Below are 26,161 nucleotides of genomic sequence, written 5' to 3'. Positions count from 1 at the left end.
CGGAAGAACAACTGAAGGAAATGAATAAGAGGAAAATGCGAAGTGCATGTGCCCTTTCTCTTGTTTTTATTTCTTTTCATTTTTTGTCCTGGTTATTTTCACAAGTTTTCCACATTTGCGGAAACTCACAAATGCAGAAATAGTTTCTAAACTTAAGCCGTACTACATTATGAATCAAAGGATATCGCTTTTTTATCGCCTTTTTATCTGTCTTCGCAACGAAATCAAAAGATTAACAACATTTATCTGGCGCATTGCAACTAGTTTTAGCTGGAGATTTATTTCATATTTATAATAAGGATTTCACCTTGTAGATAGAAAAGCGTATTGTGTGAAAGATAGGAAAGCGTTTCGCCTGGAGGATACAAGGGCGATAAGCGCAAACTTAGCTAAACTTCATACAGCTAAAGGTGTCTACTTGAATAAAAGACAAAGTTTTCTGCGAGGCGCACAGAAAATCCTTTCAGTTGAGCTTTGAGTAACTAAAACGATTACGTATCGCCTGGAAGATACGATTATGATAACGAGAAGAGAGAAGAATATGAAACTTTACAGCGAAACACACTCTACGCTCTGCTAAAACTCCTCCAATAAAAAAATGACAACAAAGTATTTAAAGCAAATGTTTTTTTATTGCATAAACATCAGAAGTGGAGCCCGAGTCAAGGTATGTTTTTTTAAAATTATGACAACATTCTAATATTATTTTAGCCCTTTTGTTTTTCTTTGACCTTTTATTTTTTATTCACAAGAAAACAAAAGATACGCTCTTGAAATTCACTTGAGTTAATGGAAGATAAAATGGCGCACAACATTTATGAAGGCAAACTCTTATTAAAGTTTTTTTAAAGAAACTTCATTCAGGCTGATAAATAATATTAGAACAAAGTTTCGAAAGGTAGAGTAGAAAACGTTTCGCGTGGAAGATATAATGGCGATAGTAAAAAACTTTCTTTAAAAGCACCACATTCCTTGATCTCTTGTTTAATCGAAGCTCTCCTGTTGCCGAGCTCTCACTTTGGAAGATAACTTGGCTTATTTAGCGAGTGTAACCATATCGCCTTTTTATCTTCCTGGCGATATAGAGTACCCAAGTTTAATCGGGTCTTTTTGTAGATAAAATTATATACGTTGCATAGTTTTCAACAATATTGAAGTGCTTTTTTATCCATTGTTATGAGCAACAAACTGAGGCAAACTTTGTGTTTGGCTGCTAGGAAACAAGACAAGAGCGACAGGTCGCTGACTGAGTGTGCGTACGTGTGTGTGACTGTGTGTATGTATGTATGTGTTTATGTGTATATGTGTGTGTGCTGATGTGTGTTGTGTGTATGGCATGTAAATCTCGAGAATGGCATTTGAGGCTTAAAGGGTAAAACCCTCGGCTTAGGCTTGGGTTCGGCTTAGCACAAATGCAAAAGCAATTGTCTCAAGCAGTTTTTCCATTTGTTTTCCCCTGTTTGCCATTTCCATTTTGCTTCTTCTTCTTTTTTCTTCTTCTCTCTTGCGGCGCGTGTGCGCAATTTTGATTTTAACACAAAATTATTCACAATATTAAAGTGACAGCTTAAAAGGATTGCTCCCACAATTTACAAGTAATCCTCCAGAGGGTATATATGTATTTTGGGCAGCCGCCCCCCAAAAGCCATTTGGCATGGGCGTGGCCGTGCGTGCCCGTGCGTGTAATGATCTTTGCGGCTCAAATGTTGCCACAAAAGCTTTTGCCCGTGCGGCATTAAATGCCAATTAGCATTAAGAATTTGCCGACTAATTACACTTGGCATTATTCTGAATAAAACTTTTGCCACAAGCTCGCCCCAAGGACAATGCCAAAAAGTTGTCTAATGACACCAAAGCTTCAAATTAAGGTCGCGGGCGGGGCACGCCCCAAAGTCATACTCATGCATTACTTTTATCTAATTGCATTTCGACTGCCTGCAAATGAGTTGCCCTCCCGCAAGTCATCATTAAGCGAATTCCAATGACACATGCGAGGAAATAACTCGAATTTCAAAAAAATACTTATTTCACTTATGGAAAGCTTCGGGGATGGGCAAGCGTTTCGCCTGGAAGATAATAAGTTGATGGAACGAGCCGAAATATTCTCTCTTAGATAAAAGATTCAAGGCTTTCTGATTCTAGTCAAGCATACCTCTTCTCAACTTTTATCTAACTTAGTCAATGATTTTCGCCTTGGCGATAGGAAATCATTTCGCCTGGGAGATAAAAAGGTGATAGAACGAACAAAATTTATTGCTTAGATAAGATTCAAGGCTTTCAGATTCTTCCTTCATTGTTTTCTTCTTCACTGTTTTATCTTTCATCGAAATCTTACCAAGCTTTTGCTAACTAGCAAAGGTTTTTCGCCTTGGTAAGAGTTTCCCTGGCAGATAATATGGAGATAGTACGATCTGAACTTGTTAGATACGATTCAAGGCTTTCACATTCATTCGATTTTTCATGTTTCATCGAAATTTTGCCAACTAACAAAGGTGTTTTGTCTTGGCAATAGGAAAGCTTTTCGCCTGGATGACAACAAGAAGATAAATAAAAGTAGACCTATCGCTTTTAAAACGTATTTAGAGTTTCCAAATTTTGAAGTAGCATCGATTTTAATATCTGTCTAATTTTGCAATGGATAAACAGTACTAAATATCTTAAGTGCTCGTCAGGGCCTTCAGTAAGGCAATAAAAAAGGCTATCATCTGTAAAATAGCCAAGATATAGTGCGAAATAAATCATCACAACTGGAAGATATCTAAAGATATTCAAGAAACCTTAACACAGACAAATTCCCGTCAAGTCAGGCCACCTTAGTCAGTTCTGTTGAAATCATAAGGTGTTACGCTCTGTTGCGCCATAAAATGGAATATTAAGTCTCGACGCACAAACACACAAATGATTTGAACATTGAAAATGTCACCAATGTAAATAACGGCTGGGCGAGATCCGAAGACAACCTAAAGACGCCTCAAAGCCCCAAAAAGTATGCAACGCAAAATGCAATAAAGTTAAATTATGCGGCAAAATGAACAAAAATTCTTGAGCTTGTCACCTGCTTTTGTTGCCGGCGTCATGATTAATTATAATGGGCTGCGCCTTTACAGCACACACTGAACAGTCGCAAAAAGCCAACCCGAAACAGAAGCTGGAGGGGGAGTGTTAAATGTGATAGTGCCCAACCACAGACACACACACACACAGGCAAACGCCCAGAGTTGTAGCCTATATATTAATTTATGACCTGTTCCTATTGTTAAAATGGGGTATAATATATATTGCACAATAAGTAATCGAAAAATAGCAATATAGAAAATTATAGATTAATATCCCTTATGATCGATAAATATAACCATCGATAATTGTCGATTGTGATCGATTAATATCGAGTACGATCAATAAATTACGAGTACGCTCGATAATTATCGATTAAGATAAGCAAATGTCGACAAAGGTACATACAAATCGATTAAGAACGATAAATATGTCGATTAAGACCGATAAACACCGACTTCGATCGATAAATATCGATTTGGAAAAAGGTTTCTTACGTATACCCAGCAGATGTAAACAGTTAGCTTCCTCTGACCCCATCTAAATATCTTACTTCCTAATAAGCTTCCCCGTTCCGTATTTAGATGCCATTTTTACGCCCACATAACTTTATAAAGATCGACCTCTATGCACCGAAGTTATTCAAAAATCTATATGCCAAAGAGCAGAGTACAGTTCGATGCTTAGTACAGGGTATCGCCTAGTCGGGCACACCCTGCATATAATTATTGTGCGCTTTCAGCGCTTATCGCCAGGAAAACAAATAAACGCAAAAAGGTTTTTTTGTTGCCCATAAAAAAAAAAAAAAAACAAACTCAAGAGGTGGGAGAATCGAAAAAAAGATTAACAGCTCTAATTGGCTGAAGTGATTTTTTGCTTTTTTTTTGTGGACGAGAACTCAACGATTGCCAAATAAAAGTAGCTCAAGGTCGGGGAGAGAGAGAGAAAGAGGGGGGGGGGGGAGAGAAATGGAGAAATTATGGTGGAAATAGCTTTGGTTAAAGTGCTGCCAATTGCGGCGAGCACATTCAAGTCAACAGCAATTGAAATTGATACGAATAAAAGGATCAGGTTCGATGCCAACAGGGACACTCCAATGTCCTTGCTCTGCGTGACTGTGGACGTGTGCGAGAGTGTGTGTGTGTGCGAGTGTATGTGTGTGCGAGTGTGTGTGTGTGTTGCTGGTCAACTAAAGCACCTTGAGTCAGCGAACAGTTCAAATAGCTGCATTGACCCCGAAACCCGACATTTTTCAGAGTGTTGAAGTGTTTAGAATTTTCAAATGCTTTTTCCCACCTCCAATGCAATAAATGTGAAGATGAAATATGAATTATATACTAATGATTATTATAAATGCTGAAATTGAAACAAGTAGAAGCAGAAGCAGATGAAAGGCATTTTTCAATTGCATTCCGAAAGTGCGACGGGGCGCAGAAACATTTGCAACAGTTCCCATCTCTGGCAAATTTGTCGACTGCATTTCTCATGCAAATCGGGGCATATTTTATGCCAAGCCAAACGAAGCCACATTCTGTAAAGGACAACTGACAGATAAACGAGGTAGTGAGAAAAATATCATAGTAGAAAATTGAAAATGAAAAAAGCTTAGAAATTATCTCGCCGATGTTGAGAGACAAAAGGATCAAGAAATTGACAGCGAGAAGCTTTAAATTGTAGAAAAATGGCAATAAAAAGACACTTTTTGGGTCGTTTCAATTCCAATTCGTTCCATATGTTTTAATAAAAGGATATGGTGGAATGAAAATACACATTTAAGGGCGTTTCAATTCCAATTCGTTCCATATCCTTTTGAGGATAAGGTATGTTGGAGCGTTTCATTTCCATTTCGTTCCATAGTCTAACATATGTTCTTAAGGAACCAATCAATAAATCAAAAACTGTAAACTGGCTTACAATTCCAAGATATTGTGGGATCAAAATACACTTTTGAAGTCGTTTCAATTCCACTTCGTTCCATAGTCATATATATTTGAAAGGATTTTAACTTTTAAGCCCGTTTCAATACCAATTCGTTCCATAGTCGGAATACACAAGCAACTTATAGAAATATTGGACTCAAAATACACGTCGTTCGATTCCAATTCGTTCCATAGTCATATATATCTTAAAGGATTTTAACTTTTAAGCCCGTTTCCATTCGTTGCATAGTCGGAATACTCAAGCAATTTATAAAAATATTGGACTCAAAATACACGTTTTGGGTCGTTTCAATTCCAATTCGTTCCATATTCTTACATATATTTTAAGGTTAAGGAAATGTTGGAATGAAAATACACTTTACTAATCGTTTAAATTCCAAAACATTTCAAAGTTGTTTCAGTTCCATGTCGTTTCAAGCACATCAACACTTGCTACAAGAATATTTAACTAACTCAAGCTAAACTTAATTGAAACTGGAAATAAAACAAAAAATTTGAATAATATAAGAAACTTATGAAAATAAAGCTTAAAGTTTGCTTATGGTTAGAAAAAATACTAACTAGTTAATTTATTCTTAAAACCCGTTTGCAAGCTGCATATTGAATTCGTTGTGAAAGATAAGAATTCCTCGAAATCCGACAATTTGACTTTCAGCAGAATTTGCATAGATAAAAAAGATGTTCGCCTTCTTGTGGCCAGCACAAAAAGGTCAACCCAAAAAAAAAGAGGGGAAAAAAATGGAAACACGCTTTCTGCACTCTCAGGAAATTGAATGCGACTGAAACTAAATGCAAACTGACTCGGCCAGTACGTAATGCGAGTACATATAATATTATATGGCAGAAATGTCGCCATGTCGTGGCAAGTCCTTACCCCAAACTGACAATGGAAGATGCGTTCTAAGCAACTCGAAGGCAGCGACAAGTTCTTTCGCAGTGAAAGGAAATGCGCCACAAAAGTGCCATTAAAATAAAACGTGCTCAAACGTGCTGACGTGTGTTCCCACACTACCCCCCCCCCCCCTAGTAAGGGTAGGGGCGTTTAGCGACGGGGCGTGGCAAGCGTGGGAAGTGAGAAAAGTGAGCAAAGTGAGACTGAGAAGGCAGTCGCCGAGCTGAGCAGCAAAATCTACGCACTCGAAAGTCAACACAAATACAAGAAAGGAAAACAACGTAAAGCTAGTTGGGCTGAGTTGCATGACTGCAGCATACCCTGTAATTTATTAAATGCGTTTGCAGTGCACGATTCAAGAGTTCTTTAAGTGAAGGAAGTAGATAGAGAAAGTTGAATAGAAGTAATAACATATTCTTATCATAATTATATTCCCATTCTATCATAAAAGATTTTGTTTCCTCTCTCATTTTCAAAGATCTTTGTTCAAATTCACTTGAGAGATGTTTCACACTTTTCGGAAAATCCACCCCTTCTTTTTGAAAAATGGTAGGTAATATAAGGAAGTTTTTGGCTTTTTTCGAATTCAAACTTATTTTTACTACATAAAAGCAAAGTAAACTAATACTTTAAAAATTTCCGAGTACGGTAACTGGGTAAATAAGTAATATCTAACATTTTTGAAACAAAACTTGCCACGGAAGAGGCCGGGTAATCCCCGCAAAAAAAACATTAAATTTTTTTTGTTTAATTTTTGTAACGCTTTATGAACTTAAAACTGGAACAGGGCAACATATTATTATTATTATTATAATTAATAAATAAGTAATTGTTGCCTTATGCTATAAATTGATCACTAATTCAGCTTAGTTAAATAAATAAATTAATGTATAGATAGTAGCTTTAATCATTTAATTGTTGTATTCATATATTTCGTAGGCTATATATTTTAGTATTCATATATTTATAAGCCTCTAGATCTTGCCTTATACGCACAGACATTGCAGCTAGGTATACCCTGTACAATCTCCGGAGCTTATGAACTGCGCGTCAACAATAAGCAAGTGTTTGGCAAGGCAAACAACGAAGACAATAACAACAACAATAACAACAACAACAAAGACAATTGGCAAAAAATGAACATTTGACGCGCAAAAAGTGTCGCGTGTGGCACAAACAAAAAATCACGTAGCAGACATTTGGCTGCAAGTTGCGTATACGCCGCATGGGACGCAAAACGTTTATTAGCTAAAAAAGAAAGTGTGGGAGAGAGTGAGAGAAAGTGAGAGCGAGAGAGAGAGAAAGGGAATGAGGAATAGGATAGGATGGGATAGGATATTTTTCAAGGGTGCGCTGAGCGCTCAATTAACAGATAATGCAAAGTAAGCGACATTAGAAAACTACAGTGTGCACTCGCTAGCGAGAACTTTGGTGACTTATACATATCAGCTCTGACTAGAAAGCCTTTCAATATGCGAGCAGCCACTGTGGCAGAAATAAAATATTAATGACTTGGCAATATGAATGATGAGCTGGCTTCAATGCCAAACAGAGGAGGGCGGGGGAGGGACATTGGACTTTATCCCATTAATATGTCATGCATTGCCAGGCGCCCTGCGGTTTTTCTGCGAACATTATTAAAAAAACAGAGGGAGAAACTTTGACTACCCTATATGACAAACAGAGTTGCAGTGGAGTGAAAAGAACTGTAAGACTCGTAATAGCTGAGTTGGGTGAATATATCTTGAACGAGAAACTAAGGATATCTTAGGCAGGAAAAGATTTGATGTCCTTGCAGTTATGTGAGAATAGTTGAGCTGATTAATGTCGAGCTTGATGAAAATATCTTGGAAAGAGAATATTTTGCCATACAATAAACTACTTTTCGATCGATTGTTTCTATGACAGCTATATGATATAGTTATCCGATTTAATCGATCCCTATATATTTCCTTCCTGCAACAGAAAGACGGAACTATGCAAAGCATCAAGAAGATAGTTTTAAAATTGAGAGCCTTAACCTGGCTATATAAACTCGCCTGTTCATGCTAATCTAGAAATTATAAACCTCACGAAGTCGAAGCTGTCTCCTATGAACTGCACAAATCTTTACAAAATTTATAATACCCCCCATCTGGAAGAGTATAGCAAAGCGCTGCTAACTTATTAACTAGCAATCGCGTGTCCTTTGTCAAGTCACAGCACATTTGCCTTTCACATATGCAAATTAAAAATGGCAAGCAAATATTTTGATTCGCGTTCAATTCTTGCCATCTTGCAATCCATCATGGCAAACCTCTCCCTCAATTTGTCATTAGCCGAGCTGCAGGTTTCACCTTGCAACGAACAATTGGCATGCACCTTCCACAACAATTCTCAACTAAACCCAGGCAAAGGTAACATAACCCCCCCCCCCCCCCCTTCCCCCTTCTACCTTATGCAACTCACTCACGTGAACTTGTTTACTTCGTTCGCCTGGGATGACGTCTATTGCCTGATTGTGTTCTACATACGAGCTGACAGCTGATGCCTTGCATAATCAAGGGCTGCCACTAAAGTACACAAATTAACAGAGGTATAAAAGATAAGATAAAAGAGTTCAGCATTGATAAAGGCATCTAATTTAAATATGGCAAAAAACAAGTATTTCTCAGAGGTTTATGATCTTAAGTATTTATTTCCAAGAGTTCCTCCTGTACGTTTTTTTATTAATATTAATTTTTTTATGCTTTTAATATAAATTATTTTTTTAAATGCTTTTGAATACCACAGCCTTTGAAGTGCTCCAATTTTTAATCAAAAATAATGCCCAATATATATAAAAAGATTTTGGCATTCAATTGACCAAGCTCCTAGTAAATATATCAGAAACTTTAAACTTCCAGAACTTTTCGAAACTAATCCGATTTTCATAATTGATGACATTTTGTTCTAGGTTTAATCCAAAACAAACTTCGCATTTAATATTTAAGATATTTTTTTTTCTCACATTTTTGAGGAATGTATTTAAAATTTGCCTTTGCCAGATATGTGCGATGATATTTGGGGTTCGATGTTGATAAGATTTTAAGCATAGTGAAACTTTTAAATGTCGAGAGAGGACAAAATATCTTGAAAAGAGTACAAAAAAGTTGTCTAAACTACTTAAGAATAATATTTAATATATTAAATATTATATTTGAAATAATGTATTTCCTCTACGGGGGCATTTTAATAAAAAGAATTGTGATATATTAAGCTCTCAAGATCTCATTCCAGACTTCAAACTAGCTTAACTTGGTCAAAACTGAAACGATTTTCATAATTGCCGTTACTTTGATCAAGGTTTAATCTTCAGATTAATGCTGAATTTAAGGCTAAGATATATTTGACAGCAGCCTATTTAAAGACTTCTCCAATTCATGCACTAACTAGCTAGGTTCATTTTGGTTCAATAGCAATTTGCTTTCAATCTCGTTATTTCAAGTTTAAGTACAACAAAATCTATTCCCAGCTGACTAAATTATCGTACTCCCCTCGCAAGGGCGAGTCGATTGGCATGTTTACTAATGATATTTATCCATCTTTCAAACAGACAATATTAAAAACGTTGGCTCCGTGTATTTATTTATTTGCATGGGAATATTGCATGTGTGGGCGCTGAAAAGTGTGCTACAGTTTTTACTTTTACTGCCTCGCAGACAAATCAAAGCCGGAATTAAAATTGAAAATTGAACTGCAAGTGCAAGGAAAGGCCAGAGAAAGTTTTCCCTTTTATATTATTTGTCATAATATTATCAAAAGCAGCCACGTTAGCTGGAAACGCAGCGAGGGGGATATTAAAGAAAATTATGGGGAAATCTGAAATCCCGGCGTACCCCATTTAAAAGCTAGTTTAAACACAATTTTCCGGGAAGTGTCGGACCCAAGGGATTTTCGAATGAAACTGCGACGCAGTTGAATATTGTTTGGAGTACGACCTAAAGGACTTAGGGCGGGCTCTATGTGGTGAAGGAGGGGCGCAGGGCAGGGGGGGAGGGGAGTAGGGGCTGCGGTAAGCTGTCGCTGCAAATGGACAGCTAATTGACAAATGTGTGCGTGGAAGGAGAACGCGCATCCTGCCGAAAGGGCAGCTGGAAATCAGGTTACAAGCGGCAACGTTAAAACGCAGCACATCAGCGTCGCCCGCTGAATTAGTTGCTAATTAAAGTTTATTGTTTTGCGTGTGTGTGTGTGTGTGTGTGTGTGTGCGTGGGATCAGTTAGAACAATCTAAATAAGTTTGGTAATTCAAGAAACTATTGACGTCATTCGCACATAAGTTGCAGATAGTTTGGCTGTCTGCTAATTAAAGAACCGAGCGAGAAAATCATATTTTCGTATAAGAGTGCAAACGAATTTGAGCTTAAAATGGGTTTTAAGAGAATAACATTTAGTAGCTCAGTATATATACTTTTATATTCTTGATAGCTATCTGTCTGATTGCCTGTCTGATTGCCTGTCTGTTTCATTAAAAACTTATCAAACAGCCTAAAAGATACCTCAATGAATCTCAACAAAAAACCAAATATATCTCTAACATGGTCGAATGGGAACTCTATATCATATAGCTGTCATAGGAATTATCAGACGAACCAATTTTAAGTCTGCATCTAGAATATATTCTTTCTTATTTCAAGTACTTCTCAGCTCTTCTATTAAATATTTCAATTAAGCTAAGTTAAGTTAAGTTATTTGAATCTTTTTTCATTAAATTCTTAATTCAAGTACTGCAGCTTTTCATATAAATATTTTATGTTGCCTTGTCCCAGGATTTGTTGCTTATATCAAGAACATTAATAATTTAAATAAGTTGCTTAAATCTGTTTTCATTATGTTCTTATTTCTAGTAACTCAGCTCTTCTTGTAATTATTTCATATAGAACTTGCTTTAAGAATACTTACTCAACTTAAAAGTCTGTTATTTAGTTTTTTTTTTCTTTAAGTTCTTCATTGAAGTATTTCCTGTTGAACTTGTCTCAAGATTTCTCACTTAAATCAAGAACATGAATACTTAAAATCTGAAATTAGCCTCCTTTTTCTTATTTCAAGTACTGCAGTTCTTTATTTAATTATTTCATGTTGAATTGGTCTCAAGAATTGTTACTCAAATGAAGAATATAAAGACTTAAAATAATTTATTTATTTGCTTTTTTATTGGGTTTTTATTTAATTATTTCTTGTTGAATTTGTCTCAAAAGTTCTTATTTAAATGACGAACATGGGGACTAAAAGTAAGTTATATAGTTATTTTTTCATTTAGTTTGCAAGTTCTACAATTATTTAATAGTCAAGCTTGAATTCAGACTATAAAGAAAGCCAAATATTTTTTATATATTTAGTATATAGTACCCAAGGCTCATTTGATATATCGTAAGTTTTTTAATAGTTTTAAGGCTTGCTTTTAATATTAATATTGTAAAACTTAAAACAAGAAAGTTAATGTTAAGTAACTTACCCGTCAAGAAAAACTTCACTTTGTTTTAAGGTAATTTTTATAAATATTTTATCTGTCGCGCCTCTCTTTATTAAATCTCAAATCCATTAAATGCTCTTTAAATTTTCAATGTTTTTAATTTGCTTTTTTATTTTTGAGTCTCTTGCGCCTCTCTTTCGCTCTTTAAGCAGACATCGCTTTAACGCTGTTCTATGCGATTCTCACACGCGCTTTAAGCAGAAATCACTTAAACGCCGCTCTATTTTTTCTCTAATGTGCGGTTCAATCAAGTGATATCCTGAAAGGGAGCAGCAAATTGAAGCGTAATTATTTTTTGCTTGCTGCGGCGCATTTCCCCTGGTGACGTCGCCAATCAAATGGCGCACAACTTGGCGGCGGCACTGGGTCAGTAGCGCAGCATGGGAATTTCATCTTGTTGTTGTTGTTGTTGTTGTTGTTGTTGCAGCTGCTGCTTATGTTGTTGTTGTTGTTGTTGTTGTTGTTGTTGTTGACTTGGTCTATGCCAAGTAATCAAAATAATTACGTGGCCCTAATGGGCCGAAGGACGCGTCGAATGCAAAACAATTGAAGCAGCTTACAGTTCGAGAAGCACTAGACAAACAACTAAAAAGTGCCCGACTAGAAGATACCCTGTAATGAGCAGCGAATTGCCTCATAATTACAGATATTCTAATTATGATTTTATTCAATTTTGTTGGCAACTGGAAGAGCTTTGCAAAGAAGTGAAAATATATAACGTTTTGTCTGCTACTCGAGAATCTACATACCAAATTTAGTGACTCTAGCTTTTGTAGTCTTTGAGATATGCCGAAAAAACGTAGGCTATAAATCGAAATATATCGAATTAGAAAAAGTTATCGATAATTTCAAACGAACTTGTGCAGCCCAGCAGACTAACTCTTGATAGACGAACTTTAACAGACAGACAGTCAAACGTTGCCAGATCGATTTAATTCTGATCATGAATATTTATACATACCTATAATAACACAAATCATGATGCCCATTTCGCCATTTTTACAGGGTACACGAATTCTTGTAATGCGCATTTTATGCAAGTTAAGCATAATTATGCCTTAATTATGTTTTCAATTGAAGCTTTAATCTTTCCCTTAGCTTCTTTGACCGTGCCAGGGGCAGTCTGGCAACAACAACAACAACAAGCATCAAGAAAGACCAACAGCCAGGCAGACGCCATATGCCGGCAAAGAAGAAGAAGAAGCACAAGTACGAGCGTGCGGCCGCTACAAGAACAACAGACTGTATAACAGACAAGGACAGCAAGAACTCAACACCCACGCGCACGTTATCAATGCGTTACTGTTATCACTTACACTGCCGGCAAATGAGAATATTACAAACGTACGCGAGAAATTTTACGCGCGATAACTGGGAAAATTTGCGCGAGACCTACTTGCTGCAGCTGTTTATCAAACGAAACTGACGCCAAAGCTGCGCCACCTGCTGCAATGCACCGTGCTCCCAAGCAAGTAGCTCCAAAAAATGCCAAAAACAAAAATACCAAATGTACATCCTGAACAGCGTTGCCACACAGTCAAGTGCGCGGGTTATTTAAACAATCAAATATATAACCGAGTTAAGCATTTATCCACTGTATGCTATATTAATAGCTAAAATACATGAGTAACTATAATAATTTACATTAGTATTAATGCTCTTACCTCGATTGAATACCAATGGAAAAGCGTTTGTATATCTGCTGCTGCCTGTCTAACATTATGCTTAGTGTATTCTAGTGCTGTAAGCGGAATTTATCCACAGAACAGCTGCTCTGTCTGAGCTCTGTTATGACTCTGTTATAATTAATTAGTGCATTACATAGTAACATTTCGCAAGTGCTTTTTTTTAGGCAAAACGCACTCTGAACAATTTTCAATTGCGTGTAACCGTTATTCAAACCAAGTTTTACCGGACTGCTTTCATCGTTTTAAGCAAAACGCAAATTAGCGGCACCCCAGTTTCTCTGTGAACAAATTTGTGCGCGCTGTTAATAACGTTTCTGCAAATGTTAACATTCTTGGGTGCCCACAGTTGCCATATGTAGCTATCAGTGTTGAGTAAAACATTGTTTGCTCACTTTGGTAGCATGTTCACTTGAGATACAACTCCCAGGAAAAACAACAAAATTAGCAAAAACCGCGTGCAATTCAGTGCTATAATTATACACAAAACCTAAGCCCGGCTACACCGCAGCGTTTAAACAACATGCAAGCAGCTCAAGAGCGCCGTTTGACTGTTTAATTGCGGCTGGAAAAAAAAGTGCGCGTGTTTGTGTGGCCCTGTGAAAGAGTGAAGAAAAAAAAGTCGCCGCTGCCGCTGCGAGGGTAACTGGGCGCAAAATACAGAAAAATAGAGCAAACATAAATTGGCGCGCCACTGTAATGCGCTAAGCGTTGCAACATGAGCCAAACAACGACAACAACAACAACAAAAACCGAAATGCCCAAAACAAGTGAAACCTTTGACGAGGAACTGTTCGAGACACGCCTGGAGGCGCTCAAGGACACACAGGAGTGCATACAGCAAATGTCCAACTGGTGCCTGCAGCATCGCCTCAATCACAAAAAGATCATCCAATGCTGGCTAAACGTTTTCAAGCGAGGTGCGTAGCCCAAGACCAAGCCCAAGCCCTGCCCTGCCCACTCACATTATCAATATAGCTATAAAATCGCCTAACCCTTCCCCCCTCGCAGTTCGCGTCGATCATCGCTTGGTGCTCTTCTATCTGGCCAACGATGTCATACAGTACAGCAAGCGCAAGCGCTACGAGTTCGTCGAATGCTGGGCCACGGCGCTGCAGAGAGCCACCACAATGGTGCGGTAAGTAGATGAACTAGCTGTCCATTATTTGTATAAATTGGTCGACTAGCAGATACACTGTAAAAATGTTCAACATACATCTGTTTTAGCAGTTATGTAAGTGTAAGATGTTTTTTTGTGTTCATATTTTCTTTGAAAAGCATAAAACAAGCACAACATATTATAATTGTATTTTGCAGCAACAAATTAATAGGAATACACTAAGCTTTTTCGATGAAACATTTATGGTCACTCTAAACAAAAGATAATATGTGGTGTGTAGACTACAAATTTTATTTGTCGGCTGGGTATACCCTGTAAAATATTATACCCTGTAAAAATTTTAATACTGATTAAAAATTAACAATCAAGTGTCCTAATCTCTTTTAAACGTAATATTTTTGAAGATCCCGATCAATTTTATATAGATTTACTTAGAACAAAAGTGTGACCATATGTTAAAATAATATATTAGTTTTTACAAAATCTTGCATGGTCACCCTAAACCAAGTGTTTCTCTTTGTTTTGATTAAAATATTAGCTCATATAGAGAACGGAGGCTTGATACAAAGTTTCTCGACTAGTGTATACTCTATAAATATTTTTTTTATTTATAACTATTTTAAATATATGAAAAGAAACAGACCTCATTATTAATTAATACATATTTCGGTTACATTATAAAAACTATAGTCTTGAAATCTTATTAAAGGTTTTTCAAATTAAAATTTATAATTCATTTTATTACAAAACAGTTCACAAACCAAATAAACATATCTTTTTCTTCCTCTAGCGATGAACGTGTCAAGGGCAAAATCTTGCGCATCTTTAAGATCTGGGAACAGCGCGAAATCTACAACGAAGAATTCCTCAGCGATCTGAGCGGTCTGCTCAATATAGCGCCGCCAAAGAAGGCGCCAGCCAGCACCGATCCCAGCAATGAGTATCAGAACGCAACGCTCATAGCGCAGGTGCGTGAATGTGTCGAGCTGGCGGAGACGACGGACAAGAGCATGAAGAAGCTACCAAAGCCACCGAATTTCGAAATCGAAGCCATCAAACAGCAGCTAAAGGACAAAAGCCACTCGGGCGACATTGAAAAGGAGCTGGAACGCTGTGTGGCCTTCATCAATGCGTACAACAAGAATCTGCAGAACGAGATCAAGAGTCGCAAATCCGTCGTGGAGACCATCGAGGCGGCCAAAAAGTTCTACGAGCATCAGGGACGCGAAGTCAAAGTTGTCGCCAGTGTAAGTCGAACCGGAAACTATGTATATATATTTATTTTAATTAAATTTGTATGCATTTTAGGCCTACAAAAGCTTTGGCACGCGCATTAAGATAGTCAAACGCAAGCTGGAAGAGGTTATACCCACGCTCTCCAGTCCGATACCCTCACCGGATATCAATGCGCCGTCACCGGAACGCGATGCGGATCTCCAACTTCCGGATGAGAATAATTCACCGCTGGGCGTGGTAAGCTTAAAGAACTTGTGACATCAGCACGAACTTGGTTCCAACTTATATAGATTAATTTTTGAGAAATTTATGAAATTATGTTCAGTTTATTAAAATTTAATGATAATTATTTATTATCGTTTAAATTGTATTGTTTCTACAGTCTTGTTAGTAAGGTTTATATATTTTCTATATTCACAAAAACAAATCAAAAGCTAATATTTGAATCAAGAGGTTTCATAGGGTAAAAGTGCCAGTTCTAACTTCCAACATGAAACTATAATATGCATTAAACAAGTTATTTATTTTAAAACTAATATAAATTACCCGGCTTCGCACGGATTCAATGTTAGAAATGCAAAGTGATACTGAAATTGTGAAACTTCAGTTTAAAATTACATTACGAAGATTCGAACCCCTAACTTACTATCTAAACCACACTGAACATCCTTTCAGCTTTAGCTACATTACCTTTCTATAATTTTATCGAATTATGAACCATGTCTAACTTAGTTTTATTTATTGAACTTCTTTGTAATTTCGCCTGCTAATTTATTTCATTTCACTACTAATATTCAGAATAAGGCGATATTGGGAACACTCCTATATAGTTCTTCTGATTTTTCTGTCCCTCAGAACTTGTTCAGCGGCAGCGGTCTGAACGGCTTCGCCAGTTACCTGGATGGCGGTCAGCTGCCGTTCGACATCAACGACTTCAAGCGCGAGTCTAGCGGCAAGGATCGTGGCAGCGCCATTGAGGTGATTGGTTCACGTTCGGACGATGAGAGCTATACGCCCAATGCCAGTTACTATAAGCCCGAGCCGCTGAGCAGCAGCTACAGCAACACCAATGCGAATGGGAATAGCGGCAGTGCCATACCGGGTCTGGGTGGCGGCGGGGGTAACGGCTCCAGCGATGAATACAATCCAAGTCAGGTGCAGTCGGGCTATGGCGGTGTGCTGCCGCCGCCAGCGCCGCCAATATTCGGTGGCACGGCACAGGAGTATGCGCCGCCGCCGCCGCCGCATCTTGGCTATGGCCAGACGGAGAGTCAGTATACGCCCGCGCCGTTGAACAGCAATTCGATGGCGCCGCCGCCGCCCATGCCGCCGGCCATATCATCGTCGGGCGGCGCGGATGATTTCAACAGCACCTGGGACATGAGCATGACGTGGACGCCGCTGGACAACAGCCTGAACAGCAGCGGCGCGAGCTCCAGCTACACAACGCCATCGCAGTCGACGCCGCACTCGCCGCCGCATTTCGAGCGCAAAGGCAGCAGCGCGCCCATCGAGTACAGTGAGCATCACAATGTGTCCGGCCTGGGTGCACAGGATGTGGATCATCGCACGGTTCAGCTGCCGCCGGCATTTAATTTTCGACCCAAGACAGCGCTGAGCGATGAGCAAACGCGGCAGCTGGTGGACATTGATCATAGAAATTTAATATCGCTGACGGGCTCGCCCGGTGGTGCAGAAAAGGTGCGACTGGTATTTAAATATGATGTTTAAAGAGTAGGAAAAGCATGAGGATAAATCGTTATAAATGTAATTAACTAGAATTTTATAAAAAAAAAGGTAGATATTTAACTGTTTAAGTTGTAAGAGGAATGAGAATCGCATAGGTTAACGTTAAATACTTGCTAGAGACATATTTAAAGGCTTATCCAACTTAAACAAATTTACGTCTATAAAACCGGACTAAAATGTATTGCTTTGCAGGACTTTGGCGGCGGCGGCGGGGATGTCGATTATCGCACAGCGCTAACAACGAATGCCGAGGAGGCCGGCAGTGCTATACGCAGTCTGGGCAACAATTCACCCATGATGGCGCCGCCGGGCAGCTTTGTGAAGAAGACCAGCTCGCCGCAGAAATCCAATGCGAGTAAGGGCGAACTGTTAAATAAATATAGATACGCATCAAGTTAAAGCCAATGTTTGCCTGCAGGTTCCTCTTCAGAGTCGGATCGCGTGGATGGCTCGGCACGCTATGATCCCGCAGATATGGTTATCGACATGGACATGTCCGACGAGGACCTGGAAGAGTCGCAGCTAGGTAATGGTAGCAGCCGGCCTTCAATCAATTGCTTAGTTTTAGTTTGCAAAGCTTATATGTAACAATTTCCATGCAGAACTCAATACCAATCCGGAGCAGCTGCAGCTGGAGATTGCCGATGGCGATTTGGATGCTAATGGCGTTTTAACGCCGCGTCCCGTGCTGCTGGAAACGCCGCAGGAATTTCAATGGGATGCTAATAACAGTTTTCTTGGAGCAACTGGAGCTGGCAACATGCAGGACATGCAGGCCGACGCACAACAACAACAACAACAACAGCAGCCGCCGTTGCCGCCACAGCAACAGTCGTGGAATCAAATGCAACCGCCCATGCCCTGGAACGGCAGTGAGGGCAACAATGGGCCAGCCGGCGTGCCGCCGCCGCCCAGGCCGCCATTTACGGGTGGCCCATTTCCCTTTCAGGCATTTGGCAATAGTCCGGATAACATGAATCGCGGACGTGGACGCGGTCGCGGCTGGTCGGGACCATATAGGCCCAATTATCAGCGCATGCCTGGACCCTTTGATGGCGGGCCAGGACCGCGACCGTTCTTTCGAGGTGGCGGGCCCATGCGCGGTGGCGGCGGACGCGGGCGCATGCGTGGTAAACCTTGGATGTAATTACGTATTATAGCTTCTATATAAAACATACCACATATATACACACACACACCCACACAGAACACACACACATACGCGTATGCAAGTGCAAAGTTTTTTTAGTTGTTAGTTGACTTTATCTCATTTGGAGTTAGCCTTACGATGCATATACAGACCGCACACAACACACCACAAACACACGCGTAGTTTTAATTAACATGCTTTAAACTGCGGATCGTTGGCTATTTAATAAACTATATAGAAGCCTGTTTGGACGCAACAGTATGCATAAGCATAAAGTTTAACGATTTCCTGATAAACACAATATAATATATATTTATTATATGCATGACAGTCTTGCGCCTTGTCTCCCTTCCAAAACAAATATATTGTCTCGATCAAATGTATTAATTATATATATAAAAAAAATATATATATATTTATATGATGTAAAGCAATTTCTTATATGCAATATCAGTTGGGCTATGCTAAGAGGCACACACATTTAAACTATCAAGCAATATTCAGAGTAAAGCCTTCAAGCGTTTATTTTATAGCACGTTCAATAAAATGCATCTACGGTCTTCAGTACGTGAATTTTTGGGTTTACTTGGGTCTTCCCCGCTTTGATAAAAATTTAAAAAAAGATTTGTGTTTTACAATCTTTCAAACCATGTGCCAAAAGTGGAAATGTAGTCAATTCTGTTTATTTCCTACGTGGCCTATAGTCTATTAATAGTTCAACGATCCGAATCTCTCTCTATTCAAATTGCTCTCACAATACACAAAAAAAGAGGAAAACTTTTCAAGACTTGTTTAGTAACAAATTATAACATTTTTTTTTAAGTTTACAGTTGCCTTAGCTCATAGATCTTACATACTATAAATATATATACCTAACATTTAGTTAACTTCGAACATTGCTTATAGTTTTCAGCACTAGACGTAAGCAAAGCATATTGTAAATATAAAATATATATAAATGTAATTATATTAGTAACTAAATTGTATCTACTTATATGAACTTCGGTCATGCCAAAGTTTTATGCTCTTCACTAAATGTCTACACATACAAGAAATATATTTCAAATAATAACTCTCTGTTCGGTAATAACAAAACATAAAATCTCGTTCAAAAAGAATTTCAAATTAAATAAAGATTGATTTCTTTTAAATATTTACTTAACAAACAACAAAGGACTGATAAAGGGGGGCCCATCTTATCGACAAGGACAGCGTATATATATTTTCACAGATCCTATGGACTTAACTATTTGGAATGACTGAGCTCCACTTTGGAGCGTGACAAATCTGACATATTCCAAACTGACTTCAAGACTGATTCACGTTTCTTTCCGAAAACTATATCTATACAAGGGCTCTTGACTTTTCGGGGGGCTATGCCGAACATAAGTTTAAGTTTCGTTTAAACAAATCTGACGTCCAAATCTCGAACTCGAACTCGACCTATTATAATCTCTAAGTACAAAACCATGAGCAATACAAAAATCATATCGTCAAATGCAAAAACTAAAACTATTTGTGAAGAAATTAAAAAAAAATATATATATATATATATATGTTTATGTAGAACTCAGTTGAGCAGCAAAGTCATATGTTTAGTATATATAGTATGCTAGTTAGAGTAACTAAATCATAGTCTATATATTATGCTTAAGCGTAGTTAAGTTTCGTGTTGCGTATTTAGTTGTATAAATACAAACGATAATGTGATATTTAAAATTTCCAAAAATGTTGTCTTTAATTCTTTAACATATGTCTGTGTTTCAATCAAATTTCGTGTCCTGCTCAGCACAGGATCTAAGGATCGCAGTGTTTGGTTTACCTGTTGACGTTTGCGGCACTTAATCACCTTCCAGTTAAGTGGCCGGTTTCAGTTTCAATTTCGGCTTTCGGTTCTCTGTGTCGGCATCGGAAGTCGGAACTCATCAATCGTGTTGTTGTTTTGACTCTTGTGGGCGTTACGCCCCGCTACTTAGTTATATATTCCCAAGGATATTGTCTATTCTCAAGGATAACCTTTTTTTTCAAAATAAATATGGTACGCCAAGGACCAGAGATGTGGAAAATGTGAATTAATGAGCCAAATCGTTGGCCCTAAATTTAATATATGTGCATAACTAGTTCATATCCTTAGATGGGACTTTAAGAAACGACATTTCAAAACTCAAATTAAAATCTTACAAAAAAATTGTATTTATATTTAAAAATTATTTAGTGAAGCCATCAGATTTTTGGTATTCCTCAAGAGTTCAGCACCTGAAAAATGTGTGAATTTTTTTTTTAATATTCATATTTGTTACATTTAAAAGCTTTGAAGCAAAGTTGACAGTCAACATTATATGTATGTATGTATGTACGTGTGTATGTAATTATGCATATATGTATATATATGTGTTTGATAGTATGTATGTGAATGTATATATGCTTGTATCAATGTATGTATCTATGTGTGTATGTATGTATATATGTATGTATGTGTGCATGTACATATATATATGTATGAATGTATGTAGGTGTGCATGTATATATGTATGTATGTATGTGTGTATGTACGTGTGTATGTAATTATGCATATATGTATGTATATGTGTTTGATAGTATGTGTGTGAATGTATGAATGTATGTATCTATGTGTGTATGTATGTATATATGTATGTATGTGTGCATGTACATATATATATGTATGAATGTATGTAGGTATGCATGTATATATGTCGTGCGTGAATGAGTGTATGTACTTATATATGTTTGTATGTACGTATGTATGTATATATATATGTATGTGTATATATAACAATATACGTGTATATATGCATGTGTATGTATACATGTATATATTATATATGCATATATATATGTCAATTAATGTTTGCATATATTTTGTATGTTTATATGCAAGATCAAGTCTACCTCTAGCTAAGCTTAACTAGTGCCCCACTACTCGATTCTCATGAATTCAAGTAAGTCGCATAGGCTTCAGTTCAAGTAAAGGCGGCAGCGGCTTGGAGGAGCCGGCAGCTGGAGCTCAGGAGGAGGCGGCGACTTCACCAATAGAGGATGAGGTGTCGTTAATATTGAAGGAGACGGCAGCCTAAGTAAAGGAGGAGGAGGCGGCGCCCTAAATATTGGAGGAAACAGCTTGAACTATGGAGGAGGCGGCAACTTTAGCAATGGAGAAGGCGATGCCAGCCTGAGCAAAGGAGGAGGAGGCTGCGGCTATAATATGGAGGAGACGGCAGCTTGATCAATAAATGATGTGGATTCAACTATGGAGGAAACGCTGGCTATCGCCTTGGCAGAGGAAGCGGCTTCAATTTCAAATATGGCCATTGAAAAAACCGATACGTATTTATAATCTTATATTATCCTATATCTTATATTTTATTTATCTATATTTTATCTTATTATCAATTCCACTCGCAAGTGTGAAAAAATCGCGAAAAACATTTGTATGAAACTTTTAAGTTAACCAACCGATTGGCCTCAAACTCATTATCAAAGATCTTTGTTCAAGCTCATTTGAGGGGTATTTCGCACTTTCGGAAAATCCATGCCTCCTTGGTGGAAATTTCCTACCCCCATAACTCAGTCAAATCTCATCCGATTTTCATGTGGTTTGTTTATTTGTTGATGGTTTGGCATCTAGATCAATTTGGCATCTAAATCTGGCAACATTATTCCTGGTCAAAGTTCATGTAAAAATGGTACCCTCAAATATCCTATATAGACATACATAGGTCGAAATTTCCCACCCCCATAACTTGGTCAAATCTCATCCGATTCTCACGAGGTTTGGTTTTTATTCATGGTTTGGCCTCTAGAATAAATCTGGCAAAAACTAAAATTTTGAATAAAAGTATATTAAATAAATTTGGGCACCAGATAACAAAAATTGAAGTTTTTATAATCAAAATCCCAGGGAAAGGAAAATTCCTCGGCATCAAATTAAACATATTTAACGATATTTCTCTGAGGTATTATGTATATCTTAAAATGTCTCCTCTAAAAATATAAATATAAAAATATAATCGTTTTAGTTTGCTTTCAATCTTATTTATCTTTTATTAACACTCTATGAATAAAATCTTATTTAAATAGTTTAGCAGCTAAGCTTAAGAACTAACAGCCTTTAAAAGTTGACACTAGGTTCAGGTGTTGCTACAACACGTCCCGGTTGCATTGCCTCCCGCAGCTCCCCTCTCCCATTCCTCCCCCCTCAATAGTCCCTGGAGAGCAGCGTGAGCAGATCCCCAATGTACGCCTGCGCCATTTGCAATGTCTCGTACTTGGAGAGACGTCGATCATGGCCCAGCGATGGTACCACATCCCGCAGCTTATCGAAGGCATCATTGAGGCTGTTCATCCGGCGACGCTCGCGTGCATTTGCCGCCAGCCGACGCTTGCGCAGGACATCTGGACCGCAATCGTCGCGCTCCTCCTGCTCCTCACAAGCTGCGCCGGGATAGGAGCTGCCGCAGCTGCTGCTCGTGGCATCGTAGGGTCTGCTGCGCGCCGTCTTGTGCCAGTATTTGGCGGCCTTTGTCTGGAACTTGGAGGCGCCCATTTGCTGCTGCTGCTGCTGCAGTTGGGTCTGCGCGCTGAGCATTTGCTCCAGCTCCAGCACCGCGGGCGTATCGTAGTACAGCTCCAGGGAGCAGCTATTGGTGCCGTCGGACAGACTGTCCGCGCTGCCGCTGAAATCCCTGTCCTGCTGCTGGCTCATGAACTGCTCCAGCTGATCCTGCAGATTGCCGAGACTCTGCTCGCCATGCGATTCGGCTCTGTCCGCCTCCAGGCACTCGGCGCTGTAGTAGAAGTGCTCGATAAAGTGCTCCTCGCTGTTCGTCAACATGTTTGTGTTGTCTGCGTGTGTGCTAGCCCAAAGGATAACTGACGCAGACGCACTACCAAGCCGGCCCTTAAATAGCCGCAGCAGGAGCAGAAGCCGCAGCAGGCAGCGCTCAATGTTGATTGGCTGCGCGGCCAGCTCTTACCTGATTCGCTGGGCCTCGGCCCTGATCCTGTTTTTACCTGCCCCGCTTACCTGGCCCTAGCCCGTGCCCTAAATTGGCTGGCTTGCGGTCAAAACGTTTAATTGCCACCTGAGGAATCGGCTTCGCTTTGTCTGACCTGCCATTTGCTGTCATTCCATAATCATAAATACATACAGGAGTTTTTCTTTAGGGCTCCTTTTGTTCTGCTGCCCCAAAAAAATATAAACGTTTTGCGCAAATGCATGTAACAGGCCGAGGCAGGCACATATAGTATATATATATTCTTGATCAGGACGAGCCAATCTCAACCAGAAATTTCCTTCAGACTAAACGCGTCGATCTTGGCCCAGAGAGTTGCAGTTTTTAATATATGTATATGTTCATCTATGCCCCACACAGTTTGGTTTACAATTTAAATTTCGATTTCTCCTTCCATTTTCATATTATTTTTCGATTTTGAGACATGTTTTTTGAGCATAACTCGAAGATTATAAGAGCTAGATAGAGCACACTTGATATGTAGATACTTGTATAGTATATTTAGATTAAATATATTTCACTTTTTGATACCTCCGCCAATTACCCCAAAAATTGAAAGAAAACATAAGTATAAAGTTAGAGCCATGACCTTTGGTATGTACACATCTTTGAATGTCATACTTGTACTCTGAGAATTTCATGAAGATCGGACGATAAACAACAAAGTTACGGAAGACTGCAAGATCTAATATGGGCCTCGAGAAGAAGAAGAAGCACAGTTGCTGTATAAATTTCACAGCTTTTAAAAGGCAGCTAGCAGCGGCAGCTCGACGCTGGGTATCTCCCAGTCGAGCATTACCAACACTTCGCACATATATGCTGTATATATTTAATGTTATATGTCAAACAATTGTTGCCAAGGTCAATCAGGGATCAAAGAAGCATAAAAGACACCTTTTGTTGTCGATACTTGCGCCAATATCTTTGCATTTTATTCGATCGCAATTGTTATATTTTTTTGTTTGGCTCTCATGATAACCGCAGTGTGGGCCATCATTGTTGGCCAGTTGCCAATTTAGTTTGCATGTCTGTGGTCTAGCGATCCTTCGTTAAATGCTTTGCACCACATTTTCGGCTCCGCACAAAAGAATTTCTCCCAAGTGCGGTTTATACTTGGTTTGTTGTACTTTCGATTTTAGGCATTGTGCTTTATTGGGTCACAAGCACAAACAAATTATTCGAGCGCTTTCTTTGGGAAAGCCCAAAAAGTGTTGCGGTTCAGAGAAGAAAGGCGACTGTTCTTCACACGATCTAAATTTTGTATTTTAAATTCAAAATACTTTTCTCTTTAAACCACAGAGAGAGTTTGTATAATGTACATAGGTTGAAAGTTCAAGAAACATTTGAAACTTTTATATTGCAATACATATGTATTTTAATTATCTATATTATATTTACCATAAAAATGTTTCTTTAATTTTAAAAACCCAAGTCAAAGAATAAAATATAAGTATTGTTTTTTTTTTTAAATTTTTATAGGTATATTTTTTAATTTGCAAACCTTTAATTACCTTTTATTTTTTAAAGCTAACTCTAGCAATAATAGGTTAAACCCCAAGGTTTTGTTGGTAAACGTTTTATTTGTTTCGATTTTTAGAATCTTGATATTGATGTATTTCCATAATCCCATAAGGCATTTATTTTCTCGAAGAAGTCAACAACAATTTTCGATCGTTTCGTTTACAGTTCGTTCCTATTCCTCGCCTTAAGTTTTTGCTTTAATCCCTGGTTTTTAAATCAATTTCTTCTAAATTTAATTTTCTATATATTATTGTTTTTATTTTTATTTTTTTTTTTCAAAATCCTCCAGATAAATTTCTAAATAGAATGATTGACAAAATGTAAGAGACATAAAAAATAAATATAAACTGAGTTCTTGTAGAAGTTCTTCAAATTCATCAAACAAATTTTCTGCATCCAAGAAACAGACTTTAATGAACAACTTTTGGCTCTGAAATTTTTAATAGAAGAAGGCAATTTCTTTTAAAATGAATTTATCATAAAATAGATATATTTCTATATAGAATGCTTGACAAAATATATGATAAAAATAATTTGAAATTATAAATAATATTTTAAAGAAAAGTTCTTTAGAATTATCAAGCTGATTTTCTGCATTTCTTTAATTAAGACCTTGGTTCTCAAGTTTTTAATTGAATAATTCAATTTCTCTTTAATTGAATTTACTTTAAATTATGTTATTTATATTATATTATATTATACTAGATAAAGTTCTATGAAGAGTATGGACTAAATGGATATCTTTATCTATATCCACAATAGTATATGCATAATTCCAGGAATTCCAGCTCGGATACTTCCTTTTCAGTTGCCCAAACTAACCGAATGTTTCAGTCACGCAATTTTAAGAATTGTTCGAATTGAGATGAATGAATTGGCTTGAATATCGGCTGACTAAATCGCCAGGGTATCAAATTTTTGGCACCCCCGTGGCTAGCTGTTCTCGCTTGTAAAACTTATCTATCGCCCACTTAACACTTCTCGCTGCCTCGGAATGGAAGAGCCTGACAACACGTGGAACTATGTTTGTGCGCCTTTTTACCGCTACCATTAAATGCTTATTAAGATAAGTTTTTGTGTACAGAAAAAAAAAAAGGAGAAGATGAAGAAGGACACAGATTACCCAACGGCAGTCGCAATGGAGTCATAAATGTCACAGGACGCGCTATTTATGCGATGACTATTTATGATACCCTGCCGCCGCAATCTCATCCTCAGCCTGAGGCTACCTGCTGCTGCTGCTGCTGCTCTGGGCCAAAGGTCCCTGCCAGCAGCCAAATGAGGGGTA

The 26,161-nt window shown here is 38.2% G+C and overlaps 2 protein-coding genes across 3 annotated transcripts; one reads left to right on the top strand and one right to left on the bottom strand.

Annotated features, from left to right (window-relative positions):
• Window positions 1-13,435: 13,435 nt before the first annotated feature.
• On the top strand, window positions 13,436-18,766 carry LOC135434012 (uncharacterized). 2 transcript variants are annotated; one of them, XM_064690348.1, is made up of 8 exons: window positions 13,436-13,984; window positions 14,076-14,202; window positions 14,975-15,431; window positions 15,493-15,657; window positions 16,276-17,121; window positions 17,362-17,524; window positions 17,588-17,695; window positions 17,772-18,766. In XM_064690348.1, exons 1-8 carry the CDS (start codon window positions 13,783-13,785, stop codon window positions 18,314-18,316), a joined length of 2,613 nt encoding a protein of 870 aa, XP_064546418.1. In that variant the 5' UTR covers window positions 13,436-13,782; the 3' UTR covers window positions 18,317-18,766. The 2 variants fall into 2 exon arrangements, with proteins under 2 accessions (XP_064546418.1, XP_064546417.1); XM_064690347.1 differs by having other exon boundaries at window positions 16,219-17,121.
• A 3,769-nt stretch (window positions 18,767-22,535) lies between these two features.
• amos (absent MD neurons and olfactory sensilla) lies at window positions 22,536-23,171 on the bottom strand. Its single transcript, XM_064690313.1, has one exon. The coding sequence runs from the start codon at window positions 23,169-23,171 to the stop codon at window positions 22,536-22,538; it is 636 nt and encodes a 211-aa protein (XP_064546383.1).
• Window positions 23,172-26,161: the final 2,990 nt, after the last annotated feature.

Source organism: Drosophila montana, unplaced genomic scaffold (assembly GCF_035044405.1).
Source record: "Drosophila montana isolate Dmon_TW-CO22-7 unplaced genomic scaffold, ASM3504440v1 contig_3257_1, whole genome shotgun sequence".
In the NCBI taxonomy this organism is placed as follows: Eukaryota; Metazoa; Arthropoda; class Insecta; order Diptera; family Drosophilidae; genus Drosophila; species Drosophila montana.
The sequence above is the reverse complement of the archived record's forward strand: the minus strand, read 5'-3'. Positions and strand labels throughout refer to the sequence as shown.

Excerpts from the sequence above, each read along its gene's own strand:
- LOC135434012 (XM_064690347.1), top strand. The coding sequence starts at position 13,783 with ATGAGCCAAACAACGACAACAACAACAACAAAAACCGAAATGCCCAAA. Across the intron at positions 13,985-14,075 it reads GCTAAACGTTTTCAAGCGAG|TTCGCGTCGATCATCGCTTG; the intron begins GTGCGTAGCCCA and ends CCCCCCTCGCAG. Across the intron at positions 15,432-15,492 it reads AAGTCAAAGTTGTCGCCAGT|GCCTACAAAAGCTTTGGCAC; the intron begins GTAAGTCGAACC and ends TATGCATTTTAG.
- amos (XM_064690313.1), bottom strand. The coding sequence starts at position 23,171 with ATGTTGACGAACAGCGAGGAGCACTTTATCGAGCACTTCTACTACAGC.